Source organism: Megalobrama amblycephala, linkage group LG12 (genome assembly GCF_018812025.1).
Source record: "Megalobrama amblycephala isolate DHTTF-2021 linkage group LG12, ASM1881202v1, whole genome shotgun sequence".
Lineage (NCBI taxonomy): Eukaryota > Metazoa > Chordata > Actinopteri > Cypriniformes > Xenocyprididae > Megalobrama > Megalobrama amblycephala.
The window spans coordinates 11948923-11964005 of record NC_063055.1 but is presented as its reverse complement, the minus strand read 5'-3'; the positions used below and the strand labels follow the sequence as shown (position 1 = coordinate 11964005).

At 37.9% G+C, this 15083-nt stretch overlaps 1 protein-coding gene across 4 annotated transcripts; it reads right to left on the bottom strand.

Annotated features, from left to right (window-relative positions):
* Nucleotides 1-1899: 1899 nt before the first annotated feature.
* ssbp3b (single stranded DNA binding protein 3b) lies at nucleotides 1900-14766 on the bottom strand. Of its 4 annotated transcripts, none has more exons than XM_048209449.1 (17): nucleotides 14539-14766; nucleotides 13815-13887; nucleotides 13613-13674; nucleotides 13079-13163; nucleotides 10285-10374; nucleotides 7771-7842; nucleotides 7506-7565; nucleotides 7353-7413; nucleotides 7141-7264; nucleotides 6368-6416; nucleotides 6212-6247; nucleotides 6049-6103; nucleotides 5827-5891; nucleotides 5600-5672; nucleotides 5472-5500; nucleotides 4478-4576; nucleotides 1900-3514 (listed from the first exon to the last, which is right to left on the bottom strand). In XM_048209449.1, the coding sequence occupies exons 1-17, from the start codon at nucleotides 14592-14594 to the stop codon at nucleotides 3485-3487; spliced, it is 1119 nt and encodes a 372-aa protein (XP_048065406.1). In that variant the 5' UTR covers nucleotides 14595-14766; the 3' UTR covers nucleotides 1900-3484. The 4 variants fall into 4 exon arrangements, with proteins under 4 accessions (XP_048065406.1, XP_048065405.1, XP_048065408.1 ...); XM_048209448.1 differs by having other exon boundaries at nucleotides 1900-3517; nucleotides 14539-14764; XM_048209451.1 differs by lacking the exon at nucleotides 7771-7842 and having other exon boundaries at nucleotides 14539-14765.
* Nucleotides 14767-15083: the final 317 nt, after the last annotated feature.

Below are 15083 nucleotides of genomic sequence, written 5' to 3'. Positions count from 1 at the left end.
ATGTTGAAATCATGGTCCCAGAGTCTGAAGGAAGACTGGAGAGGCACAGAATCCAAGCTGCTTGAAGTCTAGTGGGAAGTTTCTGAAGTTAGTAATGATTTGGGGGGCCGTGACATCTGCTGGTGTTGGTCCATTGTGTTTTATCAAGTGCAAAGTCAATGCAGCCATCTTCCAGGAGATTTTGGAGCACTTTATGCTTCCATCTGCTGACAAGCTTTATGGAGATGCTGATTTCCTTTTCCAACAGGACTTTAGCACCTGCCCACAGTGCAAAAACCACTTCCAAGTGGTTTGCTGACCATGATATTACTGTGTTTTATTGGCCAGCCAACATGCCTGACCTCTGAATCTATGGGATTTTTTCAAGAGAAAGATGAGAAACAGTCGATCCAACAATATACAGATGATCTGAAGGCTCAATAGTGCCTCAGCAGTGCCACAGGCTGATCACTTCCATGCCACACTTCACTGATGCTGTCATTTGTGCTAGGAGCAAGTCATTTGCTGTAATATGTGCTGCCGACCAAGTATTGAGTGTACAAATGAACATACTTTAAAGAACTTGAACTGTTTTGAAAATCCATTTTTTGATTGATCTTAGGAAATATTCTAATATTTTGAGATACTGGATTTTGGACTTTCATTAGCTGTACGCTCTAATCAACAAATAAAAAATAAAAAAACGTTTGAAATGTTTTGCTTTACATGTAGGGAATCTAGAATATATGAAAGTTTCATTTTTAAAAATAATTTACAATAAAAAAATGAACTTTTTCACGATATTCTAATTATATGACCAGCACCTGTATATACACACACACATACATACATTATATATATATGTGTGTGTGTGTGTAAAACAAGATGCAGGGCAGTGGAATGAAAAAAATAAATAAACGTGAGGCACTACAAAAGATCAGTCAAAGACATCCATCTAATGAAGGGGTTCTCAATCAGGGGTGCCAGGGCCCACTAGAATGGCCTCAGCAAATTTACAAGGAGGCCTCGAGATGACTTACAATTAAAAAAAAAAGACAAAACAAGCAGCAAAATAAGCTAAAACAACTTAAAAAAAATAAAATAAAATAAAAACTCAAGACATTTTTTAATTGTATTCACCCTTTGAAGAACCAGAGCTCCTACAGTCTGGGAAACCTTAATTTGAAAAATGCTTGATTATTAGATTTAGACCTGGAAAAGTCATAAATTAATAAATTCTTAAAACACCATTGCTATTATTATTTTTTTTCTGCATATGCCAAGCTCTAAAATATTTTTATCAGTTAGAATTTGAGTTTTTAAACAATTAAGAATGACTGGAAAAGTTGTTAATTCATTATTGGTTAAAAAGAGTGGGATCCCTGAAAAACATTCAGCTCTTAAAACTTCTGGAATTCTGAAACTTTATTTTAATTTTAATTATTTTTGTAAATCTTTGAACACTTCTAATTTCTTTAAATTAAAAATAGTCTTGAAAATAAAACTGTCATTACAGAAGGTGTACCTGAGGAAACTTATTAGCCTACATGGGGGTATGACCTTCAAATATTGTTGGGGACCTTTGAGACAAAAAGGTTGAGAACCACTGATCTAGTGCATGTTTACATTGAAAAACAAGGGAAAAGCAGCACAAAAACATGTTCTGTGGGAACAGTTCCTAATGCCATTTGAGAGTTGCTGAGAATGAAAAACTGAAGACTCTTAAGGATGATCATTGGCTTGCTGAGTCTGTTCTTTTACACAAACGTCACTCTTAGAGGTAGTGCATGTCCACTATGATCCTGCTTGACATTTTGCAGAAGAAGCGAGTAAAGAGCTTCGGAAGTGGGTACTTATGCCATGCCCTGCCTGTTAAAAACATTACATACACTGTACAATGAGTGAAAACAGAGGCTTAAGACAATTTGGGAACAACTTTATCTTACATTGAAACTGGTTCACTGATTCAAAGAGAATGATTTACATGGAAATCAAATGGCTGGATCTTGGCCCTCCGAAGAGATGCTACCCTAAAGAAGTCGGGGAACATCAACAGCTTTACATCATTTTCCAAAGATAAAATCATTTCACATTGAGCTTTCCCTTTTCTCTTAAAAAGCGATTAGCTGGAAACTGAAGGTAGGGGAAAAACGCCGCTTTCCGTTTTGCATTAGTATGAATGACTGAAAAACATAAGACAAAAATCCCCAGAAAGGAGCCAAATAATTTAGTAGTCAATATACAAACAAGCCTATTCAGCCCACAGTTAAAAGTATGATGCACAAGCTAACAAAAGCCGTGCAATACAACTACTAAAATGTAAAACAATGACCAAATGCCTGTATAAATAGAATAAGTTACCATTCTAACTGTATTATGACTTTGTCTGATGTCGCTCAAATGAAACCTAATACAAAACAAATCCAAACACACTAGAGTCTGGCTTACAAAAGCCACATCCTTTCGGGATGAAACCCATTCAGAGCTAAAACAAGAGGCACATGGCAGGGAATTACATATATATATAAAAAAAAAATAATAATAAAATAAAGAAAAACACAATATGGGTATCTTTAACCATCACAAATTCATCATGACAATCAAGCGCAATGACGGCCGAACATTTTTGCAGGGAGACGCATCCAGGCGCGAATTCCAGTCACCCAGCCTGAGAAGCTCTGAGAAGGTCTCATAGGTAGTATGTTTGTCAGGGTCAGCATCTGAGAGGATCATCGTATCATTCAGTCTTTGACCAAAGATTGAGACAGCAGTTAAATTTCAGAAAAATAAGAACATGAAATCAGTGCAGAAAACAAAACAAAAGTTATCTTCAGGATGGGACCCATCAATGCAGTTATTCCATAAAAGCAGCTGCTTATAATGCTTGAAGACAAAAATGACAGTGTACGAGTAAAATACAACTTCGAGTCTTTCCTCGTTCAGAAAAGACAGAATTTTCTCACCACTTGATGCGTTTCACTGGAGAAAAATAAAAAACAGGTCATCGAAAGGCAATAAAATATTCACAGAATTCAAGGCCACGTATGAGAGTTCAGTGTCAAAAAAGTTGGAGGAAGTTTCGTACGTGTAAACCATGCTGAAGTTGGATGTCGGATTTCGAGAGAGAGTGAACTGAGATTATTCCTCTTCGGCACAAAACGTATACACATCCAGCGAATATGTCAGCAGTAACCATACTTTGCTTCTTAATGAGAGATGGCCTCAGAGGGGAATGAGAACAAAAAAAAAAAAAAAAAAAAATCCAGGAGCATTGAGTCACATTTAGATGTTCTGATCTTAGAGAGGAGTAAAGATTTGCTAGCCATTTAAAAAAAAAAAAAAAAAAAAAAAAAAAAGAGGAACAACAAAAATCATTTTGATATTGCATGAGACCACTTGTGAGGATGCAGGGCAGTCCCACCCAATTCCATTTCCTGTACATGTACTCTGTCTATGTCATCGGTGGCCAACTGTGAGTTTCCAGAACGGAGCAGACAGACTGGCATCAGACGCTCATGGTCATGGAAGGAGAGTACTGCTGTAAATACAAAATAACCCCCAAAAGGTCAAAAACTGAAGCAAAACATTACAGAAAAACAATCACTCCATGTACACACTTCACACTGTGTCCTAACTAGGTGCAAAATGATAAAGTGAGTTTTTGTCAGTGTTGCCAACTATTTTCAAAGGAAATGGAAAGTAGCTAAAGCCTGCTCTAAAAGTCGCAAAATGTCTAGCCTTATGTCGGCACTTCACATCTGTTTTCTCTCCTAACATCCTGTTTTCATTTACATTTTCTGTCAGACAATGGAAAGTATCATTGTAGTGATTCGTTAATCAGCAGTCACTTCCACTGCATTGCTAAAATTCCTGATTTATAACTGCGATGTCCTCGGCCAAAGACAGTGGCTATGCTGTGATTTCAGCTATATTTACATGTAAAATGATAACTCAGAATGAAAATTGTGCAGTTGTGCAGCGCATAAGTCACAACAATGAGATCAGTCAGTGCTGCTCTCTTCAGCCACTCACTAAACAGAGCACAGATATAGGTGTGACTCAGTATAGCTACTTTAACTCTGTGGCCGCAGGTTGTTTTTCATGTCTGTGGGTTGAAGCGACCCCAAATAACATGATATTTAGCTCCTGGAATGTGAACTTTACCAGGAGAACCCCACCAAAAACAGGGATTTTACCCCCCAGAACACGATTTTTACTGGCTAAAGGGGTCTGAAAAGTCGCTAAATCTAGCGACAACAACACTGGTTTTTGTGCAACAATTTGTCCTTTGTGCCATCCTGGGAAGCCCCGCCCAGTGATCTCATTGGTCTAAAATCCTGCTAGCTTAACTCATATTTTGATTTGAAATTTGTATTGCATTGCGCCAGCATACCACTTTTATTTGATGACATAAGAAGAGGAAATGTATTGCTAGTATTTTACAAATCATAATATAGTATATAAATGTAAAGGAATGTAAAAGTTAAATGAACCTTACATTCTCATTCTGGAAGGAGTGAAGGTAGCTGCCTCCTACATCTTCATCTCTAGGGGTCCCGGGTGGATTGCTCATACCACTCATATTGTTAGGAGAATTCTGATGAAGAGATGTAAAGTAGTTGGCAAGTTAAATAAGCAGTGAAGTGCTGCAGGGATGATGCATTTTTGTAGGCCAATCTGGAAGACAGCATTACCCTGGTTCCCTTGACAAAAAGCCAATCAGGCTTTTCCTTTGGCTTTTGATTCTTGTAAAAACAATAAGCTCTTTGACCAACCAAAGTTCAAGATTCTGTTTGTTCATCAAGATAATCTGCACAAATTAACACAATTTATGTATTCTGAAGCCTAAATACAATCGGCAGAAGGAAAACCCTAAAGTTAGGCTACAAACGAACTATACCACAGTAGCAGGACTTAAAGTTCAACATCACCACCACCACCAGGCCTTCAAAAACTCTTTTAGTTTGAGTTAGAATAGTTTGCAAGAGCATGTGTATAAACTAGGGCTGTCGATTTAACATGTTAATTAATTAGGTACGGGAAAAAATAATGATAATTAATTAGATTAATTAATCGCCACGTGTAATTTTAACATTTTTAATCGCTTGACAGCCCTATTATAAACACAATGAGCTGTAAAATCAGTGTAAAATGTCCCGATAACCTATGTAGTCCTAATTAGCTTAAAATAAATGAATAAATAACTAATGAGGTATTACTGATATGCTGTAGAATAAAACTTGAAAATATTCTAAGCTTGTGTTAACTACAGAGCTTATTTCAGGCATTTAACCAAAAACCTATTTAAAAATCCCACTGACTTTGAGACGATGAAACTGCGATGAAAGTTCAAAAATGCTTGTTTCCAGGTTTTAGGACCCATTCTTGCAGCACTCTATTAAACAGTCTTTTACAGCAAGATTTTAAATATATCTCATTGTGACCCAAATACAATGATGGAAAAATAATACAGTTAGAAAGATTATAATCACCTTTGGAAGTCCATCCAGGTCTCCTGAACCTACAAAGACAGAAACAAGCATAAATTTGTTTGCAAATGGATAACTTTTTTTTTTTTTTTTTTTTTCCAAATATTGATGTGTATTTATAGTAGCTTTACCTCCATTCATATGCATCGGGTCCATTCCTGCCATGGCCCCTAGGGGCCCCTCAGAGCCTGGGCCTATGGGAAACTGGACAAAACCAGTGGAAATTAAAAAAACAGACATGTTCTGTCATCAGACAGTAAAGATGAGCCAAAGGCACTTCTGCTGCATTAATGTACTACACTAAGCAATTACTGAGCAGTGTGCCTCTGAGAAATGAGTCAGCAGGTCTGTCTCTTACACTGTTGCGCCCTCCACCTCCTGAGTTTATCATGGTGTACAGGTTTTCACTGGAATTGTTGGAGTCTGAGGGTGAGAAATCTTTCATTAATAGGATGGAGATCTCTGCGTGATCGATACTCTGCTTTAAGCAAACCCTGTGGTAAATCTGACATCTGTGGAAATCAGAGATAAACTAAATCCAATAAAGAAGGTTATGAAAGGCTCTCAGCTGCAAACAGACCTGCTGGACTAGGAACAATTCCAGGTGTTCCTGGAGGCCCCCCTCCTTGTGGACCCTTGAGAAACAAAATGATTACAGTTTTAGATTCACACTTCAAAAGTCTTCATGTATTATTATGGTAATTATAACAAAATGTACAGTAGATGGGGAACTCTTCCCGTACCCCATATGCACCAGGAGATGGTGATGAATATGGCATCTAAAACAAAACAGACAGACATATGTTTAGGCTTGCAGCATTCCATTATAGTAGTAAATATAATAATTGTGAAAAAAAAATACTTAAAATTAGACTAATACAGAAACAAAGCTGACTCACATTGTTGGCATTTGGATTTGGCCATGGTGGTCTGCCATTTCCAGGGCCCCTGGAATAAAATAAAATAATGTATTAGAATTCAGTTTTAATTTAATCAATAATTTACATGATATACTACCATTCAAAAGTCTGGGATTGGTAAGATTTTAATGTTAAAGGGATAGTTCACCCAAAAATTATATTTTAAATAAAGTTGGTAACCATACAGTTGATGGCACTTCCATAGTATTTTTTTTCCTACTATGGAAGTCAATGGATGCCATCACCTGTTTTGGTTACCAACATTATTTAAAATATCTTCTTTTGTGTTCAAAAAAAGAAAAACTCATACAGGTTTGGAACAACTCGAGGGTAAGTAATGACAAAACTTTAATTTTTCTGTGAACTATCTCTTTTAATAAATTTTAAAAAGTAATTCATTCCTGTGATGGCAAAGCTGAATTTTCAGCATCATTACTCCAGTCTTCAGTGTCACATGATCCTTCAGAAATCATTTTAATGTGCTGATTTGAAGCTCAAGAAACATTTCTTATTATTAGCAATGTTGAAAACAGTTGTGCTGCTTAATATTTTTTGTGGAAAATGTGATTCTTTGGGGATTATTTGATGAATAGAAGGTTTAAAAGAACAACATTTATTTGAAATAGAAATCTTTTGTAATATTATAAATGTCTTTACTGTCACTTTTAAGGTGTCCTTGCTAATATAATTTTTTTAATCTTACTGAGCCCAAATTTTTGAATGGTAGAATATGTTGTCACAAACGCTCTTACATATTCACTCCTGGCATGCCAGGGCCCATTGAGTTGTGTGGTGGTCTCATCCCTCCTCCAAAACTCTGGGGGCCGGGGCCCATGGGACCCATTCCTCTAGGAACATTCATCCTCTGCATCGGCCCTTTAGGTGGGGGAAGGAGAAGTCAAATAAGTTAATGCCGTCTTGCCGCTTTCAAATACCTCAGATGTCATAAACGATGAAGGCTCACCCTGTAGTCTGGGATCCATGTTTGGGAGCATTGGCTGGGCAGTTGGAACTCCACCGGGGGGCTGGAAAAGTTTAGATACAAATTTAATTTTAACATTTATTTAATTTAACTCTTTAATTTAAGCTACAATAACTGACATGTTGATGAACTCACCTGGTTGCCCATTCTGATGGGGGGTCTTGGACCCCCACCAAAACGAGGTGACATGAAAGGCTGAAAAACAAATCAACTTGTCAGAAAACTGTAACACTGACATATTATCTGAATCCAATGAAGTTGCGACAAAAAGGATGCCTGCGAGAACATGGGATATCCACAGCTCAGCAGAGCAAGTTAACAGCAAAACAGCGAGAGAGAAACAACACAGAGGGCAGAACCGGTCAAATGAAAGAGTCCGTGAATAGACAGGAGCCGCTACCTGGCCGTGGGGTCCCATCATGCTGTTAGGGGGAGGAGGAGCGTGAGGGGAGGCCTGGGAGCCGGGAGGGCCCTAAGAAAGTGAAGAGACCACACGAGAGGAGAGCAGGAGCGAGAGACGAAGCAAGGGATATGTAGCAAGTGATAAAAAGGCCATTGGAGAAACGGGGATAATGAGAGAGACAGACAGAAGAGAAAGAAGGAAAAAAAAAAAAAGATTCATTAGGCTATTTGAAGGGCTGGAAAGAGAACACCACAGAACACACTGAGAATCCTGTGTTCTGGATTCTCATCAAGTGACTGGTGGCTGAACAGCTAAACTCACACAAAGAGCAAAGCATTACAGACAAGTTCAAACAAATGAAACGGGTGAACAAGTAAGAGCACAAGTTAACATTTATGAAGAATATACCAGGAAAAGCCAACACTGGACTCAACAGTGACTAGTCAGAGCTGTGTCATCATTTTCTTTTTTTTGTGCAAAGCTACTCAATTTAAAGCACTTGTATTCACTACTAACTTTGGATATTTTGAAGGTGTTCCCAAAAATACTGGAAACTTGTTGGCTGCTTTTCCCTCAGTGTCCTATTTTTATAATTATTATCGGGATGCACCGAAATTTTGACCGCCAAAAATTATCGGCCGAAAATGGCACTTTCGGTTGTTGGCTGAAAGAGAAAAGCGCCCGAAAATATATGCCGCTAACTGACATTCAGCTCTATGCACGTGCGATCCGCTCAGTTGCTCAAGGCCCATGCCAATACTCCACTCATGTACCCCTCATGCTCATCGGAAAAGCAAAGACATGTTTAGTCCGCTCAAATAATACACCGACATAAAATTTCTATGTAGTGGTATACGTGTTTCTGTTTGCCCTACTGTGCTGCTGTAACATGGTGTGGTATAGCCATGCTGGGCAACGCTGGTAAAATGACGCTAACCTCTCGTTCACTGATCCGCTCCCCTCTACGCTCTTCTCACATGCTCTGATAATAATAGCTTTGTAGGACTACACATTATTTGGATAATTGGTAAATAAAATTAAAAAATAAAAATAAAAACTTTTAAAATCAGATTCTGTTGCTTAGAACTAAACAAAGTACAATATATTGATATTTAATTTTAATATATTTTCTGACCAATTTTAGAGTTACTTTCAATAAAGGTGTGGTTATTTTATTTTATTGGCTTGGTTTTTTTTTTACTCAGTATCATTAAAATTATTGAATGTCATTAAAATGTCTAATATTAATACAATTATACAAAAAAAGCCAATTTAAAATAAGAAATAATTTTTAATTAATCATTTTTGGTTGCAGTTTTCGGCCAAGTGCATCTAGAATTTTCGGTTTAGGCCCAGAATTGTCATTTCGCTGCATCCCTAAATTATTATAAAATAATGTATTGTATATTTTATATATTTATATTTTTTAATTTTATGTCAAATAATAGTAATATTATATTATTTTAGAAAAAAAAAAACATATACACACACACACACACACACACACACACACAAAGGGTCTTTTAATGGTCTTAACCATTATAATCAAATCACTGCTTAGGAAATTAGCAAGAATGGCACAAATACTGTAGATAAAGTAACTTAAGCACAGAATAGCTTTTCCCTTTGTTTACTTTTAGCCATGTGGGTAAACTTGCAGACAGCTTTTTACAGGAAGAACATTCAGTGTTTTTCCACTCAATATTAATGGCTTCAAACAGTTCATGAGTAGTTGAAAAATGTCTCCCAGTTCGTTTGAGTTTAACGTGAGACCAATATTCATTAATGTGAGACAAATATTTACTATAGGGTTCAAATCTGGACTCTGAAGAAGGCCCAATCATGAGCCTGATGGACTTGTTCTTAAGCTACTTTTTGGTTGTCTTTGCAATTTGGCAGGAGAATTGAAAATTGAAAAATAACATCATGATCATTCCTCTTTAGATAACTTCTTTTCAATTGTGGGAATCAAGCCATTCTCCAATATTCTCCTGTACTACAAAGCATTAAATGACTTTTCACAGTGAAGTAGCTCACCAATATCAGCAGCTAAAAAGGCTCCCCACACAATGACACCTCTTCCTAAATGCTTCACTGTGGTAGAGATGCATTTTTTATTATATTTCTCACCAGATTTTCAAAGGCACCACTCTGGAGCATCACCATGCAACTTGTGTTTCATTGCGATTCATCACTCTACTCAACTTCTCACATTCTGCCAAAAACTTCATTCTGTCTTTGATGTATTTCTGAGACGGCGATGGCTTTTTAAGTAGTGCATTTGCTTATATTTTTCTAATTTCCTGACCAATAATTTGTGGTTAAGACAATTAAAAGCTTAGTGTTTGGCCATTTTAGCCCATTTTTTTGCCCAGGATTGTGTATATGTGTGCACATAGGCATAAATACAACACTTTTTAAAATCATGAGAAACAATTAATTCACTGTGTCCAAACCTTTGACTGGTAGTCAATGTAAGGTTATAATCAGTGGCTTAGGAGATGATCTAACCTGGAAGAATCCAGGGGGCATGGGTCCACCTGGCATGCCATCTCCTGGTGGCATGTTTCCAAGAACAGGACTGGGGGCTGCTGCGGCACTCTGTGGACACACACACACACACACACACACACACACACACACACACACACACACACACACAAAAAAAAACAGATTAGGATACATTAGATGAGAAAAAAAACACCTGTACATCTTAAGCACTGATTTTTTCCTAGGAAAAACAGAATAAATCTTAAGCTTAATGCATTCTAACACTCATAAATCTGTGTTCTACCAGCAAGCAATAAAGCCAACGGCACAGCCACAACTGACTGGTGTAAAATCCACAAAACCAAGAGGAAAGAACTAAGTTTTAGAGCACAACAGGGATTTGATCATGCATATAATGGCAGTGGAAAAAGCAGTGTGGTCTGCTGCCTGTCACACTTCAGCCCGAGTTAACCGAGCAAGGCTTTTCAGAGTGCGCTGTGAAATACCACAGGAAGGAGATAGAAAGAAAAAAAGAGCAGCTGACCCTAATGGAGCAACACAGATCAGAACAGGCCAATGGGAAGAGTCAGACCGAGACTGATCCGTAACAATGGAGCAGCTACGCTTTCCATTATTAAAGTCCACAGCTCAAGGGCCAAGAAGACTTTTTATTTTTAAAATCCACATGAAATCAAAAATCACACTCCTAATACATATTTCTGGACACATCATTCACAGCTCATTAGTGCATCAGTGCGGTTATAGTTACCTAAACCTATTAAGTAAAAAAGCACAAAATTACTAGAATTACAATAAAAAACTGAAAATCTAACAATAAACATTAATGCTAAATATTAATACATACTATAATAATATACAAATATTACTAAAATAACACTGCAGTGTATGTTATTCCAAAGAAAACTAATGTTTGACTTCACAATCACTTGCTCCGCCCCCGAAATGACTTTTCTATTTTGGCTGATGTCACCAAGGCTGCCATTTCCTGTTTCGGAAGGTAAGCAATCCAACAAAATGAAAGGAAACTCTGGAATAGAATGCCTACTTTTCACGATCCAATCAATTCCCAATGGGGGGGGGGAAAGAAAGAAAAAAAATTATCAATTTTTTCCTTTTCCCCCCCCAAGCTGAATGTTTTGTTCCACTCAGAAAAATCATATTACAAAAGTGAAATGGGTGGGAATTTTATGCTGCTTTAGGATTAGCAAAATTTCTCATCACCAAAGGATGAGTTAAGCCAGGGAAACAAACATTCCTGGTTGTCCCACCCTGACTAAAGCCCTCCATCAGCAACCTGACAACATTATATCACTAAAATGCCCTAAAATAATGCAACACAGTCCTGTTTTCTACAGCTCATCCCTCCCTTCCGCTCCAAGTTCGCTTCCATGCTCCTCGTTCCATCTGTCTCTTCCCTCCCTTTCAATCTGCCTACCGACAGGCTCCATGACAGCCATCAATCACTCTCCATCCCCACCGCAGCCCGAGGGGGAGTGTTTCCCTTGACACAGCATGAAGACAACATGGCCACTGTTTAAAGAGGGCGCAGCCTCCTCCCCCACCCTCTGGAGAATAAGAGAGGACAGACCTGACGCCACGGTCCCAACCATAGCTGGGCACAAAAGGCAGGAGACAGCGCCAATCACACGATGACTTCAAAACATAATGCCCTGTAACACTCCTGCAGATCCAACTATGCTGAACATGCAGCTAATTTTCGAATGACGGCTCATGTTTCATATGTCCCGTACGGCAGCATCTTTTCAGATTAGGGTGTCTAGACAGAAGAGCAAGGGTTTGATTTTTACACTCTATGCATATGAACTCTGACCTGTGGCCCCTCACTAAAGCTTGCTGCTAGACAACAGCATCCATATATTATTGGTAGACGGCTAAAGCTGGAGGTTTTCGCATAAGAGTCGCATCATTCCCACACAAACTGCTGGGAACATGGAGAAATGACAATTAGAAATGCCGCAATACAAGTTTTACATATTAACTGTAACTAAACAATACCAAAGACTTTTCCCCATTATTACAGTCTCATTTGTTATCCAAAACTAGGACTGATAAGTCTCAGAGCAACTTGCATTAAAACGATTTAGTTAGATTTGATAGTGATTTCATGCCATTGGTCTACAAATCCATTTTAAAAAGTGCAATTTCAAAATATATATAAATTATAAGAAGCTAAAACTGGAGATTTTGGCCTAAGAGTCAGACTATTTTTATAGATTTTCCTAGATTAGCTGTTGGGAACACAGAGAAATGACAATTAGAGATGCCACAATACAAGTTTTACATTTTTTAATTGTAACTAAACTATGACAAAGGGTTTTTATTACGGTCTCATTTATGTCATCTAAAACTAGGACTGATCGGTCTCAGTGCAACTTCCCTAAAAATGCTTTTATTAGATTTCTTAGTAACTTCATGCCGTTGTAAAGGCCATTTTCTACAAATCCATTTTTAAAAAGTGCAATTTTGTAATATTAATAATAAGACCTTTCCTGGCTTCAATCTTTGGTCACGCAGACCTTGATTTCCAATCAGCCAAACATCATGTACATGACAAAGCTGATCGTCCAAGGCACACAGCATCTTCGTCTAGAAACAGTGATGATTCCATGGAAAAGCCTGCTGACATCATTGCTATCGTAGGGATGATTACTACATCCTTCACACATGACACTGTACACATTTTCTTATTATACAACACAAAGACTCCTCCAAAGTCACAGGCACAAGAAATGCAATTTTGTCCTCGAATCTGCATGCCTTTTCGTATACTCACATAGTCATGGAAAGCCTTGGCCTCGCTTGAATGTTCACATGTGTCTCTCCTCTCAGGAGCTGCACAGTAGAGGTCCCAAAAGACACTGGGGTAAAGAGGAAAAAAAGCCATATAAGTCAGCTTAAAGGAACAGTTCATTCAATTTTTCACATTATTTACGGTACTTAGCCTCATGTCATTCCAAACCTGTATGACTTTTGCTTCCACAGGGAAAATTAAAGATTGTTTTCTGTGCAATAACAATGAACCATACAATACATTAGCTTTGTGTAAGAAAAAGACCAAAAGATTTGTGGTAATCTAATCATATGGTTAAAAAAAATCAAAATAAAACAGTTGCATGGTGCACTTTTATGATACTTCTGCATCTTTTTTGAAGCTTTAGTCTTCAGAATTTCTCTCATTGTGTCCCTTGGAATTAGGAAAGTCATGGTTTGGAATGAGATGAGGGTGAGTAAATAATTTCCTTTTTATTTTTGGGTCAAATATTCCTTTTTTTTTTGTATAGATACATATTACACTCAAAATACTCACCACCACCAGGAATGCAGGAACCCAGGAGGGTCTCCCAGCGTGATGTTCTTTTCCCATCGGATCTAGAATGGATCCGAAAATAATTACATCTTTTAAAAGGTTCAGTCTAAGAGTGTACAAGATATTCCAAATGTAATGTTTGCAAATGTGTGGAGGTAAAAGCATCTAAAGTATGGTCCTCTGCTGTGATTCTGGTTCTTACTTCTGACAGGAAAGTCTGCGCAGACTTCTGAGCACCAATGTGTAACAAATACTCATAAACATACAAAGCTAGCCTGCAATAAAAAAGAGAGAATACAATATTAAGTTATTAAAGCAACAATTAACAAATAAATAATAATATGGTCAGTGAGGATAAAACCAAGAAAGCAATATTGTCTCACACTCCTCTCTGGTTTCCGTGTTTATAGTAAAAAAAAAAAAAAAAATGAATATATTACTGAAAAAAATAATAATTATATTAACAAAAAATAAGAAATATTCACAATATACATTACTAATTTATTGAAGTTAATTTTATTATTTATAAACCACCATTGAGCAAGGCTGCACCTCAAGGAACATGTAAAATGCATAAAAACTAAACAAAAGACGGGACCCACTCCCCTCCAAGACTGGCGTCTGTGGCAAAATGAAACGAGGAACACTGAAGCGCCCGTCCCGCATGCAGAAACTATTTCAAATAGGTGATTTAAAAAGACTCGGTTTTTATTCTGGATCACATCACAATGACCAGAGGCGAAAGCTCTGTGCCACAGGGGGACCCCAGAATGGCGCACGGCCGGGCACTTTCGATTCAACGCTCTCACGACAAGCCTATAGCAGCAGCATACGCTCCATATGCAGTCGTGCCTATACTGCCCTAACAATAGGCTACATCCAACACAATAACACACGCACGACGGGCGATGTTCAAAAGACCTTACTTTTCCCGAGCTTGACCATCCGATGGCACGACGGAGCTTTTGCCTTTAGGAAACATGATTTTTTTGTGCACGGGAGAGTCGCCCGCGTTCGCTTTTCCCCTATTTTCGACAATTCATCTGTCACTGCTCCAGGTTCGACTGCACAAACTAAACACACTGACGCCTTCTCAACCAACCTTGACCACTGGGGCGGGGGGGAATTGTGTGGTTTGATTGACAAGGGCAAGTGGCCAATGGCAGGGCGCTATTTCTCTTGCGTGATGCCCCCGCAGTGACGTATGCTCGGTGACCAAATAGTTCCTTCCTCCAATTTCCTGTGATTCTTTAAAGATGGGTTGCATTAGGCGCTCCACATTAATTAGCCCTGTATTTGTTTACTCTGTTGAGTTAATGGGTTGCATGCTATGATAGTAAAACTGTGAGAAATCGCAATACGAACAATGAAATTAAGCTGAATCATTCACTTATAAGTACTTGTATGGCTTGGAAATAATTGAAATAGATAACGTAAATATATATTTTTTTTAAATAGCCTTAAAATGTAT

What these genes read in the sequence shown, in the direction of transcription:
- ssbp3b (XM_048209448.1), bottom strand. Translation starts at nt 14,594, where the DNA reads ATGTTTCCTAAAGGCAAAAGCTCCGTCGTGCCATCGGATGGTCAAGCT. An exon ending in CATCTCCTGGTGCATATGGG is followed by an intron (nt 6,104 to 6,211) that starts GTACGGGAAGAG and finishes TTGTTTCTCAAG; the next exon opens with GGTCCACAAGGAGGGGGGCC. An exon ending in AATTGTTCCTAGTCCAGCAG is followed by an intron (nt 5,892 to 6,048) that starts GTCTGTTTGCAG and finishes TCTCACCCTCAG; the next exon opens with ACTCCAACAATTCCAGTGAA.